Source organism: Amphiprion ocellaris, chromosome 6 (assembly GCF_022539595.1).
Source record: "Amphiprion ocellaris isolate individual 3 ecotype Okinawa chromosome 6, ASM2253959v1, whole genome shotgun sequence".
Lineage (NCBI taxonomy): Eukaryota > Metazoa > Chordata > Actinopteri > Pomacentridae > Amphiprion > Amphiprion ocellaris.
In genome coordinates this window covers 5862283-5884160 of record NC_072771.1, presented here as the reverse complement: position 1 = coordinate 5884160, position 21878 = coordinate 5862283, and the positions used below count along the sequence as shown (strand labels likewise).

The 21878-nt window shown below is 36.0% G+C and overlaps 1 protein-coding gene across 1 annotated transcript in view; it reads left to right on the top strand.

The window, feature by feature from the left end:
• Positions 1–21284, top strand: part of mapk1 (mitogen-activated protein kinase 1) — a 47959-nt gene extending 26675 nt beyond the window's left edge. The window contains exons 2-9 of the mRNA XM_023285014.3: positions 2560–2742; positions 4584–4773; positions 6364–6480; positions 7462–7576; positions 8260–8391; positions 12103–12212; positions 12682–12810; positions 17128–21284. Of these exons, the coding sequence (XP_023140782.1) occupies positions 2560–2742; positions 4584–4773; positions 6364–6480; positions 7462–7576; positions 8260–8391; positions 12103–12212; positions 12682–12798 (964 nt within the window). The 3' untranslated portion in view covers positions 12799–12810; positions 17128–21284. The remainder of the gene's footprint in view (positions 1–2559; positions 2743–4583; positions 4774–6363; positions 6481–7461; positions 7577–8259; positions 8392–12102; positions 12213–12681; positions 12811–17127) is intronic.
• The last annotated feature ends 594 nt before the right edge of the window (positions 21285–21878 follow it).

Sequence of the window (21878 nt, the reverse complement as noted above, 5' to 3'; positions counted from 1 at the left end):
GGTGAAAATATATTTTTTCCCACATTTTCAAACTTTAAAACGGGTCAATTTGTCCCACAGGACAACGTGAGGGTTAACAGAGCACGCTTAAAGTGAAATTATCAATAATTATTAATTACATTGTCTAAAAGAAAACATTTTTGTGTTAAATAGCTGCACTGTAATGTACATGTAAGAATTAATAACTTTAATAAACACAAGGTGCCAACAGATTAGTGAATAATAAAAACAAATATGCATTTTTTCAGTCTAGTTATTGTTGGTAATGAATCCACTTTTTCGTACACTTATCAGTCACTTGTTTGCATGACACGCTAATCCTTCTTTTTACCCTTTTAGCAGTACATTTAGCTCCAATACCAGTTTTGATGAGCACTAATTGTTGTCAGTTGTAAAGAATATGTGATGTGAAAACCACATACCATGTCAGCTTGTAGCATGAATTTATTGCCTCCTTTCTGATTTCCTGTGTGTTCAGTTATTCTTAGTTGGATCTCAGGTGCCAATTTCGTAAAACTGAGCTGATCTGACCTCATATTATCCCTGCTGATATTGGCATTATTAATGGAAAACTATGTAAAGAAATTGAGACGTGTTGCATTTAACAGCACATTTGTTTATGAGACTGCTGGTCATTAAAATATTATTGAAGTGTAACATTTTTTTAGCAGCTAAAATTAGGGATTTCTTATTGAAATGCATTAAACCAATGTATTTCTACACTAAAATATCAACATAGGCTTCAGAATTCAATATAGGTCATGTTGGACAAACATATAATTACGCAACTGATGTAAATAGTTCATAATTCTTTAAAATCATGTTGTGATTTCCTTGGCCTTGCTGGAAATATCAAGCAAAATCTTGCATATTTTACATTTTTGCTCTGTAAAATACATGTTACTGTTGGTAATTTTAGTATTGTCTTTTCACCTGTTTGGGATGCATTTAAACAACAACATTTTTGTGCTTCATGTTTTTATTTACACGTGGCATCATAATAGCACAGTCATGAAAGGTGTGGGAAAGCTGCGTGAGGTAAGCTCACCTTGTTTAGGACTTGCAGCTTGTGTCGTCTTTGTGATCAGATGTAGTTTGACTGCTTTCTCCCAGCAGAGCGTGACCATGCTGACATGCAGTAAAATGGACTTGTTTGTTTGTTGGACAAAGCGGGGATGGTCTCTGAACTATATTTAACCAAACGAATGCCAGTGCTCAAGCAACTCTTATGTAAAGGGATATTTTTATACTCAGAAATACGCTGACATGTCCCAGAAGTGAATTTAGTGCGTTGAAATGCTGCTAACATTTCCTGCAGTTACTACTTCACATTAAACGCGTTCCACTGACAAACCACAGGAAGGAAGCGGCGTTTGTTGCCTGATTGTCGCTACTGAAACTTGATGTGTGCAGCAAGATGCCATTTAATGTTTCGTTCCTTTATATTGAGGTCATTTCTAAATAGTTCAGTGCAATGATGAAGGAAGAAGAAGCCACTGTAACCTTTTGTTTTATTTTACAAGCAGAGAGAACTAAGAAAAGGTTATTATTTTAAATTATTTTACTTTTGTTTTAAGTAATTTTATCATACTTCTTTGGTCTTTAATTGATGATGGTTATATCATTTTTTGATCTATTTAATTAATAATTAATTTCCTCCTATTTTTAGTTTGTTGTGTGGTTTTAGAGAGTGGTGAAACTGCATACCGCTGTGGTGTTCTGCTATGGACAGTAAAGATTACCTAACCTTACCTCAACCCTTAGATGCATAAGTGGGTCAAAAATGAGCCGGTGAGGTCGTTTTCTAGCAATATCTTTGTAATGAAAAGTGTTTGTCATTTCATTTTCCAGCTATTCCTCAAAAAACTACTTTTTGATACCATTCTATTCAAATTTTTAAGTTGCCTTTAAAAGACATGATGATGTTTGTATTACTACCCCAAGTTCTTAATCACTGATAGTATCATACAAGAGGTGAAGCAGTGCACAAATAGCTGGAGGAAAAGAGTGGAAAAATGTCTACAAAATGGATTCTTCTATTGCTGCTCTGTATAATATTCTTCTTTTTCAATTGTCAAAATGTTCAAAATCTGCTATAAAGTGAAAAATAAACATATTTCAACCATGAAATCTTTCTTGTGTTGACAAAAATACAATGCAAACAATAATACAAATGATTATTCTCAACCAAACTGACAAAAATGGCATAAAAACACATTGATTCTTATATGGTTCATTTTTGACCCACTTTTTGAAGAGTGTAGGGTCCAAACACTCGTGTATCTAAGGGTTTGAAAGGCATAAATCATTTCTTGGTGCAGTACTGCGCTCTGAGTGCTTTTCTTGTGTTTTTTTAGCAGGGTAAAGTTAAGGTTCCTCACAGAAGCATCAAAATATTTAAAAGAAGAAGGAAGTTTATGCAAGATTAAACAGAGGAAATGTGTTTTGGTGATGCTGCAATGTCTATTTATATGGTTTAAAACACTCTTTATCTGTTTTTTCAATATTATGTCTAATTGTTGGCTCTTTTCTGTGTTTTTTGTCTTTTTTATTCTCCAGCTCTGCTTATGACCGGGATAACAAGATTCGTGTTGCCATTAAGAAGATCAGCCCCTTCGAGCACCAGACGTACTGCCAGCGCACCCTGAGAGAGATCAAAATCCTCCTGCGCTTCAAGCACGAGAACATCATTGGAATCAACGACATCATTCGCACGCCGACCATCGATCAGATGAAGGATGTGTATCCTCACTAAATATTTCTCCTGCATTGGAAGCTGTTGATAATGTGTGAAGGCATTTGATGGGTTTTCTCAGCTGCCGGTGTGATTGGTCGTACGCTCCAACATTTGTGGTTGAGTAGGGGGTTTTCATTTGGGTTTTATTACATAATAGCCACCTGTCACCGTGCATTTGGCAGAGATGCTCTTCACTGGAGCCAGCAGTGGCAAACTGGTGGAGTCTACAGTCACTGTGTGTGTTTTAGTTGTACCTCAAAGATATGGCTGAAGCCTGCAGCGACTCGGCTCTCTGCTTCCCGCCTGCCAACACGAGCATTCACCCAAACAAAAATAATAAACGCTCCGAGATAAAAGCGACTCTCCTACACAGAATTGGCTTTTTTTTTTGCCACCTGGGCCTGACATGGTTTCAGTTTGTTGTAGCTACACGGGCACCGGCTCATTACGCCACCATGACACCTTAGGGACTCGGCTAAAAATTGACAAGCTTCCGAAAATAAGCAACAAGTCAGCATTTTGGTGATTCAAGCTCGAGATGGCTCTCTGAGTGTGATGCTAAAATCCAACATGAACATGCCAGGAAAGCCTAAATGTGGTTTTGGATTTTTTTTAACAGTGGAAAATATCACAGTTAATGAGCAAATTTACCTCAAATGAACATGATACTAGAGAAGAAAATTACCAAACTTGCAGCAGAGGTGTCAATAATTCAACGTAGAAAATATTAAACGTTAAATCTTGGAATTTTTTGGATGACTTCCTCATATTTAAGGCAAGACATTACTGGTCAGATATGGGATTCTGGAATATTTTGCTTCCATTAAATGTCTTCTGTAAGACAAATGGAAAGAAAACATCCCAAAATACACATTTTTTTTCTATTTGTGTCTGTAGATGTCAATTACAATGCATATCTTTAAGAACTGTTTCCTCAAATAATTGTTTTCTCATAGTAAGAGACAAATCTCCACTTCAATAGTACTTGCTTACACCAAACATTTCAGTTTTATTCCTATTTATATTGCGAAGGTTTTCATCGAGGGGTTTGTTCATATACAGAGATTTTGGAATATTTTGCTTCCATTGAATGTCTTCTGTAAGACTAATGTACAGTAAATATCCAAAAATACACAATTAGGGGTTTGTTTGACTACATTTTTTTTCTATTTGTGTCTGTAGATTTCAGTTACAATGAATATCTTTAAGGACTATTTGCTCAAAATGATTGTTTTCTCATACTAAGAGACAGAAATCTCCACTTCAATAGTGCTTGCATACACCAAACCTTTCAGTTTTATTCCTATCTATATTCTGAAGGTTTTCAGAGAGGGGTTTCTTCACGTATTAATCATAATTTGATTTATAGAGTGTTTCATTCATGAACAAGTGGCAAAATTATTCATTTATAGAGTGCTATAAAAGAAATGCCCATAATTCCTAATGTGAAAACCTTGTCAGCATAATAAAACTAAAATCGTTGAGGCTTTCTTTATCTAGTTTTCAGATTTCTGTTCTGGAAATTAATGGAATTTTGGGCTTATAATACCTTATTTACAAATTTAAATATACATTTTCATGAACCTTGTAGCACAAAAATTCATCATTAATTGCTTATTTTAAGGAACAAACAGGGAAAATTTCATGCTGATGAAAAAACAATTTATCAAGTATATTAATATGGAAAAAATTTGACAGGTTCTTGAGTTATAATGTTGGTTTTTGGTTAGTTTTTGACTAACTGCTCGGCTCTGTTGGATATCTGGAGATCTCATTTTAGTAGATGGAAAATAAAACGATGTCTTTTCCACCATCTAAAAGAACGTCTTTAACTCAGGCTGTGCAGATATATTGTCCAGGATCTCATGGAAACAGACCTGTACAAGCTCCTGAAGACTCAACACCTGAGCAACGACCACATCTGCTACTTCCTCTACCAGATCCTACGAGGGCTCAAGTACATCCACTCTGCCAACGTCCTGCACCGCGACCTGAAGCCTTCCAACCTTCTGCTCAACACCACCTGCGATCTCAAGGTAGCGTCTCAAATGTTAAAGTCTTTAAAGATGGGCTAGGCTGGTTTACAAGAATGATGTCACTTTTATTTTTGAATACTAGTGTAAAATTTAAATACCAAAAAATTACCCGCATGGAAAGACCTTGTAATCCTTCTGTACGGAAAGCTGAAAGTGCCATAATTCACCTCTTTTTGCATGCAACTCATATCAAAATGCTGCTTTTTATGCCGTAACTTACCTTTACAGCAAGTTACCTGTCATTACCTTAAAATTTGAATTTATTGGATTTATTTCTTTAACTTTAATTCTCTTTAGGGGTACATAAAGGGATATTCTAAGAAGATAAGCTGTCACTATATCATATTTATGCATTTTATTTATTTTATTGATACCGTAGTTTGATCCTCTTTTAATTGTTTGGCGCAAATACAAAGATGCAAGAGTCCCTCTGTATGTCCTAGATATATAGAGAAATTAACAATAAAAATCTTCAATTCTTCTGTTCTATTCTAAAGTATTTACAATTTTGTTGGCAGATAATACTCAAACTTTACCGGAACATCCTTGTTTTTGTGTCCAATGACGATCTAACACTGTCAAATCCTCATCTTTATGATGTACCCTACCATTCAGAAGTTTGGGGTCACTTATAAATGTCCTTATTTTTGAAAGAAAATCTTTTTTTTTCAGTGAGGATAAAATTAAATCCATCGAATTATTGAGAACTTGTAATACAAAATCATACACTAGTTCAGATCATTGATGAAGAGACTCTGCTCATCTTGGTCCAATATAGCAAAAAACTGTTTATATAAATGACATATTTAAAGCAAATTTGTGAATTATAGTGTGCATATATGTGAGAATAGTATGTACAATTAAGAAGAGACATTACAAGTAAAAGCATGTTGTTCATACGCTGATCAATTTTGAAATTTGGAGGCTAAAAAGGGCATAAAAACTGACTTTTCTGGCTCTTGATGGTGTTTTCTGATTCAAATGGTAAAAAGGAAACATCTAAAATCCCCTCCGTTAAAAAAAATTCAAATATTTATATACACTACCATTCAAAAGTTTGGATCACTTAGAAATGTCCTTCTTTTTGAAAGAAAAGCAGTTTTTTTCAATGAAGATACCATTAAATGAATGATAAATCCAGTGTAGACATTGTTAATGTGGTAAATGACTATTGTAGCTGGAAACAGCTGATTTTTAATGGAATATCTCCATAGAGGTACAGAGGAACATTTCCAGCAACCATCACTCCTGTATTCTAATGCTACGTTGTGTTAGCTAATGGTGTTGAAAGGATCATTGATGATTAGAAAACCCTTGTGCAGTTATGTTAGCACATGCATAAAAGTGTGAGTTTTCATGGGAAACATTCAATTGCCTGAGTTACCCCAAACTTTTGAACAGTAATGTATCTATTTCCAAAAAGCATCAAATAACTTGATATTCTCAGAAATTATCCCTCACAAATACAAATCGACCATGCAAACCCTCGATCTGTGTGGTCTGAACATGTTTTCTGCTGATTGTTTTATTTTGATCACATGTCCTCTGATGTTGCAGCCATTTACTGTCACATCTCTAATCTCCCTGCAGATCTGTGACTTTGGTTTGGCACGTGTGGCCGATCCTGACCACGATCACACCGGTTTCCTTACAGAGTATGTCGCCACTCGTTGGTACCGAGCTCCGGAGATCATGCTCAACTCCAAGGTCGGTGTCCCCACTGACAACTTTGTTTTTCCAGTTTTGTGCTAAGTTAAGCATGGACTGTATTATGTAGTGCATTTTTTTGAAGATAGATGGATAGATGGATAGATGGATAGATAGGTTATAGATAGATAGATAGATAGATAGATAGATAGATAGATAGATAGATAGATAGATAGATAGATAGATAGATAGATAGATTAAAGACAGACAGACAGACAGACAGACAGACAGACAGACAGACAGACAGACAGACAGACAGACAGACAGACAGACTGACTGACTGACTGACTGACTGACTGACTGACTGACTGACTGACTGACTGACTGACTGACTGACTGACTGACTGACTGACTGACTGACTGACTGATTGACTGATTGATTGATTGATTGATTGATTGATTCAACTTTTATTGATCCCCCAGCAGGGAAATTTATGGTGTAACAGCAGCAAATAGAAAAACAGTTTGAATAAAAATAAGCTGTGTCTCGAATATAATTTGATGCTGTGTTGGAGTGCTCTCAAATTGTAATTCTGCATTATTACAATCAGGCATTTCTCCCTTGAATGTGGCTCTATAGGTGTTGCTAGCTTTTCACTGTCCACCTCTTTTGTAGAAATTTGACAAATGAGGAGTCTAAATTAGTGTGAACTTTTTGCATGAATCAATTTAAATGTTTAGTATAGAGTCTAGTGAAAGATACACAGAAAAATTACCAGCTTGAAACTGCTTTAGGGACTGGATCAGAATTATCCTTTCAAATTCTAAGCTAAATCTTGTATTTTCCTTTCTGAATCCTGCAGATAATTTGGTTTAGTTTAAAAGAATGAGGCTGTAATGTTGCCAGAAGTGAAGCTTTTACACTTACTGAGCTCAACCAGACATAATACTCTGCTAAATTATTGCTACCACCATTTAACTTCACTGTATACTTACTGAAAATACTGTAGTAATGACTGTGTCTGTGTGTTTCACTTCCAGGGCTACACCAAGTCCATAGACATCTGGTCAGTGGGTTGCATCCTGGCTGAGATGCTCTCCAACAGGCCAATCTTTCCCGGGAAGCACTACTTGGATCAGCTCAACCACATTTTGGGTAATCATTTTCTTTATACCCACAGTTTTTAGGGTTGGTGTAGCACTTTTCGTAGCGAACTAGTCAAGAAACCAAACAGAGCTCTTGAATATTGATTTGTAAAGGAATCAGTTTAGATAATTTGTTGGATTCTTCTTTTTTTTTGCAACAAAATCCCAGTTGGACATCTTGCTTGTTATTTTGTTATTTGTTATGTGTTAAAGTAAAAGTTAACAAAGACTTCTAGTTAAAACAGGAGTTACTAACAATAGTAATCTGAACAGCTTGTTGTAGTGCAAGCTGTGCAAATCATAACCTCCTGAGATAATTTTATCTGGTTAATAGTAAAGATCTGACAAAATGTGAATCTGTTGCGTAATTCAATGTCAGTTTTGTTTTTATTAAAGCTCTGACATCTTAAGACTTGAACCAAAATGTCTCACTCTGCCAGCAGCAGCGGCTTTCTGGTGTCAGTCCATAGATACTGTAGCTGTTAATATGCACTTATCAAGTCTTACTTTTTGTTTCTTGGTGCTAGACCACATATTGCTTCTCCCATCTGTCGATCTGTTGTGCATTCAGACTGTTTTTGTTGAGAGAACTTCGTTGTGGAAGTGAAAACTTTAATCAGGCCCTGTGTGCTAATTAGTTTCATAAAGGAGCGAGAAACTGGATCATCTAACAATCTTCCGTTTGTCTCTCAGGGATCCTGGGTTCTCCTTCTCAGGAGGATCTCAACTGCATCATCAACATTAAGGCCAGAAACTATCTGTTGTCGCTGCCTTTGCGCTGCAAAGTGCCATGGAACCGCCTCTTCCCCAACGCCGATCCTAAAGGTCAGAGCCAGGATGACTTCTTCAGACACATAGCTCCCACTGAATTTCTAGAATATTGTAAATGTTTGAGGGTTTGTACTGCTCACAAGGGAGATGAAGCACCAGTTGACAATTTCCTGAGAGAATTCCTGGACGTGAATATTGTTTTGTGGGGAGGGACGATGAAAAACAAAAATGCCATTGCGGTCAGATAGATAGATTGGTAAATAGATAGATACGGGTAGAGATAGATACAGATACAGATAGAGATAGTTAGATGGGGGGAGAGAGAGAGAGAGAGAGAGATAGATAAGTAAAAAGAAGACAAAACAGGCAGGTTAGTAATCAGATTAACATTAAAGTTAGTAAAAGCTCGAAAAAAAACTTGCTGTACAATATTACACGCAATACTATAAACAAAAGACTTCTAATTTTAAAATCTATAGAATACTAAATGTAATTAAGAGTCGATATACAGTATTTACACAGGGATTTAAAGTGATTTAAGTGATCTAAAGTGATTTGACTGGTAGTAAGAGTAACTGCTGTAGTAAAACTAGATAGGGTGCACAGACATACTGTAATCACACTGGATCAGCCTTATTTAATTCAGACTGAGACCCCCACCCCCCGACCACGAAAAAGTAACACAAGTGGCAGGTCATTGGTTTGGAAGCTGATTAGGGATCATGTTTTTACCGACAGGTAGAAATACTAGAGGTGGGCTCCCTGTTAGCTCAACTGGTTGACGCGTATACAGGCGCTATAGTCCCTGACGCTGCGGTCATGGGTTCGAGTCCAACACACAGCCATATGCTGCATGTACTTCCGCCCACTCTTGTCTGCACATTTCCTGTCTCTCGCCAGTCTACTATAATAACAGCTAAAAAAATTCATTTAAAAAAAAAAAAAAGAAATCTAGAAATACTAGATTTGAATTTCCAAATGATAGAAAAAAAAGGTGTAAACAAATCTGAAATTATCCTTCATTTGTCTCTAAAAGGCTCTGAAGAGACTAGACTACATAAATGTATTAACTCTGAAGAACATTCTTGTGAAAAAATTACAATAACATGATAATAGGTGCAATTTATAATAGAAAAGCAACACGTGATACATTACTCAAATTTAAAATGGAACTAATTGACCTTAAATATGACCAGAATAGAAAAATAAGAAGTAAACCTGACAGTAACTGAAGTAGTAAAGCAGTACTGCACATGATATTGAAATGCTGCCTGTGAAAATAAAATATTCCCATTGAAATCAAAATATTACACCTGAAAATGAGATGTTACACAATACTGAAACTGATATTGCACTTGTAACTGAGAAAGTAATATTACAAATGGTATTGATATTATTGTTCAGATGCTGAAAAAAGGTGGGGAAAAAAACCACACAAAAAAACACTGGGAGTAAAAATAATGCTACGTGTTCATTCTCAAGCACTGATTAATGACTGTTTGGTTCAGGATGACATTTCCTCACTACGATACGTGATATAATCCCAATAGAGACAAACAGAAGCCTATTTATGTCGACGTACTCGCACTCGTGGAATGTAAAACCTTGTGGAGGAGCTCAGGTTGACGTCTGTTAGCAGTAGCATGCTAGTGGGGTTAGCCTTAAAAGCTGCAGACATCATACACCGTGTTCGTTCACACTACACATTTTATTCCTGCAGTTTCTCCAATTACACCGTACAGTCGGGTGAGCCGACACAAACACAAACCCTCTGGTTGGTTTGTCCACAGAAAATTCCTAAAACAAACCCAACATTGCCGTGTCCTCAGAGTTACATGTTCTAAAGCTGAAATAGCTCTTCTGGCTTTAAGGGTTAATTTATTTTAAATACACAGTGCTTGTCTTAATGGACACCTTTTATTTATTTTATCCTGCAGAGTAATCAACTCCTAGTCTTACTACCTGAGTTGTTAGACTAAAATTTTAACCAATTAGACACTAATGAATGTTCTCGTTTTTTTGAAAATTATTGATGTGTTAATTTATTCATTTCTTCTGTTTGCTGTGCTGCACCAAGGATCAAAACCAGGGTTACTGTATTAATCCCTGCTTTGGAAACAGTTAACTTAAATTTGAAAAATGTGAAGAAATAACAGACAATAATTACAGAAGTGTGATAAAATTTGTGATCTTTGTGTGTTTGAAATTGTCATTCATGGTGCAGTAAAATTCAGAGATGATGCAACTGCTGATTACAAACCATACAACTGGCACCAGCTGCATATATGACATTTCAAAAGCACAATTTTTAATTTCAGTTTTAAAAAATTAAAACATTTGCAAACACAAACAAAAAAAGAGGTTAATGGAGCTGTTGTTTGTAGTTGTGCTGCATTTTAAAGACACAAACTGATGACATGACACTGCTCTTATATGTATTTTTTCAGTTTACATCACTGCTCTGAGTCACTGACATGTCTCAAATTGACAAAACACAGTCTGACACAGGATTTATTACATGCAGTAAACTAAGACTAGTCTAAAGGCAGCTTATGTCACACCGCAAATAACAGCAAGAGAAGCGATAGAAGGGAAGGAATTGCAACTAATTGATGAGTTTCAACCTGCAAAATTGTTTGGTCAGAGAAAATGTGAAAAATCCACTATCTGAGAGTGGATTATATGTGACTTCAGGGTAAAGAAGTGACATTATATTGAGCTTTTTATACACAGCAGCAGCTCGGTAAATGGAATGTCTTTAAAGCAGCGGTGTAGGTTGTTGTGGTGTCCTCTAGTGGTCATGCAGCCTCACTGTCATTTCAGAGGTGTCAAATCCATTTTAGATCAGGAGCCACATACAGGCCGGATTGATCTCAAGTGGGCCGGACCAGTAAAATCACAGCTTAATAACCTATAAATAACAACAACTCCAAATTTCCCCTTTAATTTAGTGCAAAAAAGAATCTAGCATTTTACTTTATGATCAAAACAACTTGTCAAGGTCTAGAAATTATTTAAACTTAGTTTTACAAATTGACATTTTGGAGTTGATGTCTTCTCTGTAATTTTAACCTTTGCAAAGTCAAGTGTGGGTCAAGCTTTGATGGAAAATCAAATGATTCTTTTGGGTTTTACAGTTTCTTGCTCTCGCAGATGATGTACTATTGTTTTTATTTTTTTTAAATTAAATAAGTAAAATTTATTTCTTTAGCACCTTTCACAGATACAGAATCACAAAGTGCTTTACAGCAATAGTAAAACAAGGATTAAAAAAGCCTGTCAGAATAAAACCGTTTTCAGCCGCCTGATGAAAGCTTCACAGGAGTCGACCAATCCCAGCTGTAGAGGAAGATCTCCAGTTAGTTCCTGTTAAAAGATGAGCATCTGCATTAAGGACTGTCTGAAGACAGTTAAAAAGGGTAAAAAGGGCATTACAATAATCTAAACGGGATGAAATAAAAGCATGTAAAATCATCTCCAGTTCCACCTCGGATACCATGGATTTTAACGTAACATAACCTGCCTGTCAAACCCAGCAGGAGGTTTTGGAGTTCAGAAGATTAATTTATTTTATCAAAATGCTGAATATCGGAACAGACAATCTGTCAATTGCTAATCCCTCATCATTACACCCCAACACCATTTTGTTACACTGCGCAGAAATGATGGAAATACTCATAAATGCCATTTTTGTTTGATGTTACACAGGCTTTGTTTGACACCACTTACCTATCAGTTAAATATTCTCCTTTTTTTGTGCTGCAGCTCTGGACCTGCTGGACAAGATGTTGACCTTCAACCCTCACAAGAGGATCGAGGTGGAGGAGGCCTTGGCTCACCCCTACCTGGAACAATACTACGACCCCACAGATGAGGTGAGAAATCCATTCTCACTCTGTTTGAAATTCTTTATAAAGTCTAAACAGTTGACATATTAGCAAACTTAATTCACTGCTCATGAAAAGCATACACCTACCTCTGCACTGAGGGCCTACTTTCTGTTTTCAGTGTATCATCATACCGAAGCACAATCCTGATTAACAACACACTCTGTTATTGGAAGACACTTTAATCCACTTCTAATGGCATCTTCACATATAATTAGGCGTATGAAAAAGCTGAAGAGTTTTGCTATTTGTTTTCCAAGCTGGACATGAAAGAGAGGGTTTTTTTATTTTTACAGTTTTGAAAGAATTGAAAAAAATATATTTTGAAGTATTAGTATAGACGACTGAGGCTGTAGAGCGTCAACAGGAGCTGATTAAACCAACAAACTCTATGCATTTGAGCAGTTTGTTTATTGCTGCCTTCGTCTTAGCTGCTCTGTTGTAAATCTCATCGTAGCCTGTTGCTGAGGCTCCGTTCAAATTCGACATGGAGCTGGATGACCTACCCAAAGAGACACTGAAGGAGCTCATCTTTGAAGAAACTGCACGTTTCCAGCCCGGCTTTAGGTCCTAACATCTCACACAGGTAATTCTCTACACTCTACACTCCCATCTAACGACCCAAAACCACTAAAAACTGACCTGCAGAGGCGCAAAATTTGGAGGGAAAGTGTTGAGAAGGAGCCGAAGCGCCGCTTTCTGTCCTGAAACAACCGACTGTACGAGGTGATATGGTTCAGGGAGATCCTCAGGACAGTCCCGCCTCCACTGCGGCACACTGAGTGGTGTTACAGCTTCAAAATCCGCTCTGATTCATCCGTGTTAAATTTAACAGCGAGTCTCTTCTGAGCTCGCAGTTCTGCTTCTGTTCAGCTTGACGCAGAGGTACTTCAAAAGTATAAAACCACTTTAGAAACCGTTCATCTGCAGCATCGGAGCAGAGAGGTGCTTCGTCGCTGTCAGTTTACATCCAAATCAAAACACTTCGGTGTTTATGTTTGTATATATAATAGATATTTTATTAAGGACGGACACCTAATATTGACACTAACACATTCAGACATGCAGACATAAGCTTAATGTTGCTTCCCTCTTAAAACTGTAAGATTTTCAAGGTGATTTTAATAGTTTTTGAAGCGTAAACATGACACAGTTTTATGGCGTTTTAATGTCAAACAACTTAATACAGTTTATATGAAGAATTCCCCTAAAAATGAAGAATCTAAGACCAAAACCTGCTGTCCAGTAGTTTGGTCAGATTATTGTTATTACAGTGTTATTTGATCAGACAGGCTTTTTATTTTTGGCAGTTTTAAACAATAATTTATTGAGACAAAGATCTTGAAATACTTTTTGAAACCACAAATCCAGAATTTATTTTAGATTTTGCAGAATATTTCATTAGAGGCCCGGTTCTATGAGGGTACAGAAGCAAACAGTGCACCTTTATTTTAATATTTTCCACACAAATGTGGAAAAAAATATGTTTGGTTAGTCTGTGTCATTACAGATAATGCTGTTGCTTTTGTTCAGAGTTTATTTATCAGTCATTTGTGGCTCAAAACTAAGTTCTGTGAAATATTTTTGGCTGAATTTTGAGAAATTTAGACCGGGAATACCAAAAATATTTTAGTAACTTACTTAAAAGCTTTTTTGAGAGTGCAATATCGCCAGAAATGTAACTTCCACGGCCATGAAATGTGATGAGGACACAGACAGAAGAGTTTCCAGCAGATCTAAATAGTTAAATGACTCAAGCAGAGGACACATTTTTAATTACTGTCCCTTGAAAATGGTCAAACAAAGGCCCCAGAGAGTTCCCGTGAGTGTAAATATATAATATATATGGATGTTTTCATATCTCCTACGAACAAATACAATCTTTAGTCGACATTTTGCCAATTTTTGAGGCCTCTAACATCAGTAGAATTAGATTTGGGGTTTGGGGTTAGTTTTGTGGTATTTTCATGTCTCAAAATCATGTTTAGGAGTAGAAAAACTAGTGTTCATAGATGTTCATAAAATAAAGACACCCAAAAAGATGCTTTTATTAAAAAACATTACGTCCATGTTGGTTTTTAACAATCAATACTGGTCCGAGCCGTTAAGCAGCAGAATGCCCTCTTATAAAAAGTCAAAATATGGAGAATAACGAGGAGATATTTATGTCGTTTCCGACCCTGATGACCTTCCTCAGATGTTTCTTCTCCCCCCTGATCTTTTCTAACCACCAGCTGCTCCCCAGCAGGCCTTTTGTTGTGATAATAGCAATCAGCTCCACATTTTATTGCCCATCATCTGCTTTGTGTGCGATCGGCTGCATGTAATTACTGTTTCCTCTCTGCAGCCTTTCAAAGGATAGCATGAGTGTAGTGAGAAGGAACAGAGTCACGTCTCCCAGCTGAGAAGCAGCTTTAAAATGTCTTTTAGTTCCTGATTTAATGTAATTTTATGTCTTTCTGCGCTTGTTTTCAGGTGATGATCACCATCACAAATCTTCTTTTTACTGAGTAAAAATACACTTTTTACATACAATTTACATTAGGTTGCATTTGTCTTAGAAATACAGATGCAGTTTCTTCTCCACCATCTCTGGTTTGCCTGATTTTTAATTTTTTTTTTAGAACATAAAATGTGGATATTTATCAGGATATTTGTGAAATTTTAGATTAATAAATATACATAGCACATTTTTTAAACTGCTTATCAACCCACTATCAGGAGTTTTTTTTCAGTTTTGTACATTTTTATTCATAGTTTATTTCCATTTTCTTGTGCATTTTTGTATCTAAATATATGTTTATTTTATATTTCATATTTTTCTTTTGTCTGGTGGTTACTTTACTCTTTCTTCTTGCCACTGTAACAACAGAACAACAGAGGCCATTTAAATGCCAACAGCTCAGGAGCTTTTCAAAATAAAAGCCTAAATTTTTCACAGTTACTTCTCACTGTGACACTGATTTAGAATCTGTGATATCGGACAAGTAGATAAAACAATTTTTGATTATGGGTGAGTTGGAATATCTAAAAAAAAAAACATGAAAAGTCCCATCTTTCGGCTCACAGGAACAAAAAAATTCAACCAGTGATATTTTCTTAACTAAATATAGTTACATGTCAATAATACAAAACAAAACATATAGAACACTTTATAATATGAAATATTTGATCATAAAATGCAAAATTTATTTTGTTGAACTTTCATGACTGAATGAGCAGGAATGAGAAGTCGTATCACAAGAAATCATCGTGTATTATATTATATTTAATATTTTTCTATTGTAGTGGTCACTTTACTCTTTCTGCTTGCTACTCTAACAACAGAATTTCCCCTTTAGGATCAATAAAGTAATTCTATTCTCTTTTTTACACATCAAAATTTGAGGCTGTTTAAACTACAACATCTCAGGAATTATTAAAAATAAAAGCCTGAATCTTTCAGTTATTTCTCATCATGACATTAATTCAGATTCTGTGACATTACACAAGTACAACATACGCACGTGGACAAAATTGTTGGTACCCCTCGGTTAATGAAAGGAAAAACCCACAATGGTCACAGAAATAATTTGAATCTGACACAAGTAATAATAAATAAAAATTCTATGAAAGTCAACCAATGAAAATCAGGCATTGCTTTTGAACTGTGGTTTAAACAGAATTATTTTAAAACATAAACTCTTTCTTTCTGTGACCACTGTGGGTTTTTCTTTCATTAACCAAGGGGTACCAAATATTTTGTCCACGTGTGTGTAATTTCTAATTAGGGGTGAGTTGCAATATGGGGAATAAAAACAACATAAGTCCCATCTTTGGGCTCACACCAACAAAAAAACTAGTGATATTTTCTGAGCTAAATGTAGTTACATGTCACAATAATACAAAACAAAACATGTGGAATACTTCATAAATTGAAAAAAATACAATTTTGTTGAACTTTTATGACAAGTTGTATCACAAAAATTTAAATATTGCTAGACATCCTTAATCATTCTCTCTCACATATTTCAACTGAACTATATTCTGAGACTATTTAATCTACTTGAACAATATTGCAGATTCTGAATTAATAACATGATGAGAAATAACAGTGAACATTTCAGGATTTTATGTTTAATAGTTCCAGAGATATTGTCATTCACACAAACTTCAGTGTGTGAAAAAGATGCTAAAAGTAGATCGACTGGCATTTTTTTAACCCTCATATTATGTTTGTTTGGGCATGTTTAGTCATCCTAAAGTGTCAGAAACCAAAAAAATCCCAATAAACATTGTTAATATCGCATTATTTACTCCATTACTAATCATTTCAATCAATATTTAGAGCAATGGTGTTCTTTACCTCTCACAGATCATGGTTCTACGAGGATAATTCACACGTTTTTTATGAAAAATGAATGTTAAAACTTTTATTAATGTACATTGGAATGACATACATATAAAATACAATAGTTTTACATAACACTTTTTTATTTCATTTTACACTTTGAATTTGCATCTTTTTATGAACTTAGGTTGACAAATAACAGGAGACCCCTCATTTGTTTAGGGTCAAGTTGACGTGCTGAATTAAAATCAAGACAAATGAGTCATGAGGATTTGACCCTATTTTCATTTTATATGTTTTTTACACTTATTAAGCTGAGCAGAAGAAATTTCATACTGTTTTCATACTTTCTTTTTAGATTTTTTTACTTTAAAATGCCTCAAATTGACATAACAGGAGGATTAGAAACAAATATGCTGGAAAATATTTGATATATTAAGCTAAAATTTTGCAGCTAGCGCTTTAAATATCCGAAGTTGATGATATTAAAGTTTCAAGCAGATCCAAGATGATTTAAGGTGGAATAACCCTTTAAAAAAAGACATTTAACACCTTTGTTTTCTTTCCCTCCAGATGAATCTGTGGACGGGCTTCTGCGTGGCCACTGCTCCTCCCCGCCTCCGCACTGTTGCTGTGATATTTCTTTTCTTTTTTTTTCTATTATTATTCTAATTATTCAGTTTTTTATTTCCCCTCTCCTGTTGTCCACATCACCTGGATTCCTTGGGTCTCACTCGTCAAGTCCACTTTGCTCAGGAATGGCGTCAGGAATCAATCAATCAGTCATTCTGTCTCTTTCTTTTTCTCTCTCCTGGGGGTGAGGAGGTGAGGAGGGGGGAGTCACATCACAGCTTACAGTCCTGGGGGTGATTTTTATGTTTTGTGTGTGTGTGTGTGTGTGTGTGTGTGTGTGTGTGTGTGTGTGTGTGTGTGCGTGTTTGCGTGTGTGTTTTTAAGCCAAGATAAACAATTATTTTTTCGAAGGCGTACGGCTTTGGCCATCGAAGACCTTTAACGTCCGATTATTTTATTTTTCTGGCTTAGTTGAACGGTAGAACGCTAACGAGAATCATCCATCATGATTAGAAACAAAAATTTTCTAACCGTCGCCGCACTGTTACAAGGGATGCAGTCTTTTTCTCTCTCTCTTTGGAAAACTATGAAAGAAAACTCCAACTTAAATCACCTGATTTATGCAATGAAATCACAGAATCAGCGAGAGACGTTGAGGATCTATATTTTAATCAAAAAACCTCGTATTTTAATCCTTTAACACAAAGAGAAAGGCCCAAATGCAAGTATATAAATATAGCTATATATATATATATATATATATATATATATATATATATATATATATATATATATAGCCTGAAGAGTCTTAAGATATTTTAACGGTAAGAGTGACGATGGAAATCTGATGGATTTATTTTCTTTTGTTGTTTTAACGACAAAAAAAAGCCCGTTTTCGTTTCTCATCGGCTCCAGTCGCACCATCGATTTCTGCCTTAGCCGCGAGAAAACCCGAGGAAGGAGTTTATGTCACACAAGTCTGTATGTACAGTTCGATATTTTTCATATTTCGGGGGGGAAACTTCATGAGAATTCACACACGGGACTCGTTTTGTCCGGAGGAAAACATCGTTGTGCCTCCCGGTTTGTTTGTTCTTTTCTTCTTCTGCGTTTTTTATTTTTCTTTCTTCATCTTCGGTCTCTGTTGATCTCTCTCTCTGTCTCTCTCGCCTTGTTAGAATAATACTGTGCCCTTTGCATGACTGTTACAAGCTCTGTATACAAAGACGACGATGTTAAGTGCCACACAAGCCGGGCAGATCCGCCGGGAGAGCGCCCAGGCTCTTTCCGTTCTGTTGTTCAATCACTCGTTTCCCAACACACGGTGCTTTCTGTCCTCTTTTTGCTTTAGCGTCCTCTCTTTGTCCGTTTACTTTCCCCCGTCTCCGTTTTCTCATCGTTGTCGTTTATTTACTTTAAAAAGAAAAAACTAAAAAAAAAAACCTTTGGATCTCCGTGTGCATGCTCAGACATCTCGTTGTGGTTGCAAATAGGAGAATAACCATATATCTGTATTTATACCACGCACACAAGAACAAAAACAAAGAAAAAAAAATCACAAAAACCTGTCCTGAACCTGAGAATCCAGGCGAGATAAAGTTAGAAACGATACTCAAATGTAAAAGTTTGTTTATTTTTGCTTTAAATTGCACATTCTAACGCTGATGACAGCTGGCGGCGTCCGAACCAGCAGACGACTGCAGTAAAACTTTAAAAAATAAAAATAAAAAAAACCAACAAATGCAGCAGAAGTCAAGACCGTGTTTCCACTTCTTGTCTGCTGATTAAAGACTGTTGAATTTGAAGCTTTTTATTTCGAGTGGAAGGAATTTACAGATTTGGAAAGAACATGTTTACAAAAGTGGGCCTCAAATATGTTCAGTTTCATGGTACAGCCTCGCCTTTTAGTGCAACTTCAAATGAAAAGCGCGACCTCATGAATGACAAGAAGAAGTATTATTCCCGACACTAAAGCATCTGGAAGTAGATTAAAGTCTAACCTGAAGGGATTTTGGCACTTAAATGAAGAGATTTAAATCTAACGTCAGACTGTTTTAGTGATGTCAAGCTGCAGGTCACAAAAAGTAAACTCACGATTTTTATGTTTGGACATTTCAGAGGCAAAAATCTCCACTTTGTGTTTCTCTGTTGTTGTGGCTCTAATAACATGAATATTAAACTGAGCGGAGGGACGAAGCCATAATTAATCCGTCACCACAGCTGCGATGAACCGCTGCAGGTCGACGAAAAAAACGACACTTAAATGTGCCGACTTTAGACGATATTTCACGAGTCTGTAAACTCTCAGAGTTCTCTGGAAGAAAAAGTGTAATTTTGGTGCTAGTTGTAAGTTAATTAGAGAGAAAATATGTTTTAAAAAAAAAAATACTTTTAAAGCTTCCAAAGCTTTCAAAGTCCTAAACTGAGATCTGTTATATTCGGATATCATCAAAACGACCGAATATTTGGATATTCGGGTCCAGCCCAACAAAACGAAAACCTATCTTGGTCCAGTTTGGCAGTTTAGTGAAAAAAAGTGTTAATGTCATATTTGAAGCGAATTTGTAAATTATAGTGTGCATATATGTGACAATATGTACAATTAAGACAGGTAAGAGCATGTCGTTTATGCACTGAGATTTTGGGGCTGAAAGCGGGATAAAAACTGACATTTTTCCGGCTCTCAATGGTGTTTTCGGATTCAAGCGGTAAAAAGGAACGGCTTTGTTTACATTTTCGCCGGAGTTCCGACTTGCACCGAAAATTGACTTATGGAGCAAGTCGGAACTCCAGCGCAAGTCGAGGACCTCCTGTATTTAATTAGAAAGTAGAACTTTGATGCTGGCTTCATCCAGTGTTCCGATTCTGCTTGTTTGCTGCTTTAAACACGAAATTTTTACACACCTTGTAACACAAAACAAAATCATACAACCGTTTTGTAGCTTTCTTTGGTTGCAAATCCATTGAATTGATGAAAAATCAATAAAACTCAACCCGCAATTACGAAAAATCAAGCTTCCGGTAATTTGTCAATTAAATATCCCTCTAAAAATCAACTAAATTACCATATGTCTGTAATGTCTTTCCTATAATTAGTGCAAAATTACACTTTTGAGTCCCTCTCTGCTCACGCCCTGAAGCTGTTTTTGTTAGACGTTAATTTTGTTTCAAAGAGAAGTTTTATGACCAAAAGTCCGTTGCAGAAAAGACCGTTTTTGCACTCACAGATTCCCGTGAGGCTGAGATTCGATTATTAAATGATGATTAAATGCACTCTTCTACAGTAGTTTGAGACTCGTAACCCTGAGGTGCCTGCCGGGACTTGACTTGCCTGTAGATAGTCTAATTTTTCTTTTTTTTTTTTTTCTTTTTGGGGGGGGTTTTAACGAGAACATTAAGGGCACTGGAAACCTTACTGGGATTAGTTGTATAAAACATAAAACAAATGAAGCTTCTGCTGAGTTCTTTGTGCAAATCTGTCTGTTTGTGCCTTTTTTGATAGTCTTGATATCCAAGATTTGATGTGCAGCTTTCGTTCAGTCGGGACTCCGTCGTAATCGCAGTATAACGCTCTTAAAAACAATCAAGTGGGAGGGAATCTTTCATTTCTGTACATTTTTAAAGAGATTTGTTGCCACAGCTGTGTGATTTGTGACTGTATTGAAAAAGATGAAACATTTATATATATTTTTTTGCGTTACCCTTCTTTTCTTTCTCTTTTCTTTCCTTGATGTTTTTGTGCATATATTTTTATTGTAAGATGAATGTTATGTTTCTATCAGACACTAATCTCGTTTGAGTTGTCTCTAGTGGAACTACTTCACTCTGTATGTTTTGATCAGTATAAACCTTTAATTGTGTAGTTTCTGAAAGAGATTTAAACAAAAAAAGGAAAAAATAAGACCCTTAGCTGTCTTTTAAAGGATTCTTCTGTTTGACCTGCCATAGAAACAGTTTTTAAATTGATCGGTCAGTTTTTTTTTTTGTTGTTTTTTTTTTTTGCTGTCGTGTGAAGGATTTGACTTGAACGAAGCATTTGCTATTATTAAAGACTGACTGCTACTTTGAGAAGAAAATCTGTTTCTTAATGTTTTTTTTCTTTTTGCAACTTTGCCATGACATTTAAATAGACGTTCATTAAAAACACTGTACCTTCATTCACACGTGTGAAGTGTTTTTTTGCTCCACACTTCAAGAAAACTACAAATAAACCCGTCTTTATCTTTCAGATGTCCATCCTCCACGTCCACTGAGAAGTACCAGTTCAATTCTTTCTTCTTTCAACAAATTTAATCTGTGGAGGCAAAAAAAATATATAGTTAATGAGATTTCCTGCGTGTCCAGACTTTAGGGACACCTTGTAGTGTATATATACACTGCCCGGCCCCCAAAAAAGTCGCACTCTCTAATATTTTGTTACAGTCTTTAGCTCTGAGTATGGCACTCATTCGCCGTGGCATCATTTCAATAAGCTTCTGCAATGTCACAGCATTTATTTCTGTCCAGAGTCAGAATAATTTTCTACCAAGATCTTCTACTGATGATGGGAGAGTCGGACAAAGTCTTCTCCAGAACATCCCAAAGATCCTCAGTGAGGCTGAGGTCTGGACTCTGTGGAGGACAATCCATCTCATGCTCCCTGATCCACTCATTCTCAATGTGACCCCATAAATCCTGACATCCTCATCTTGGAACATGAAGAAAACCTCCACTGATGGAAAGACCTGATCATTCAGTATCTTCAGGTAGTC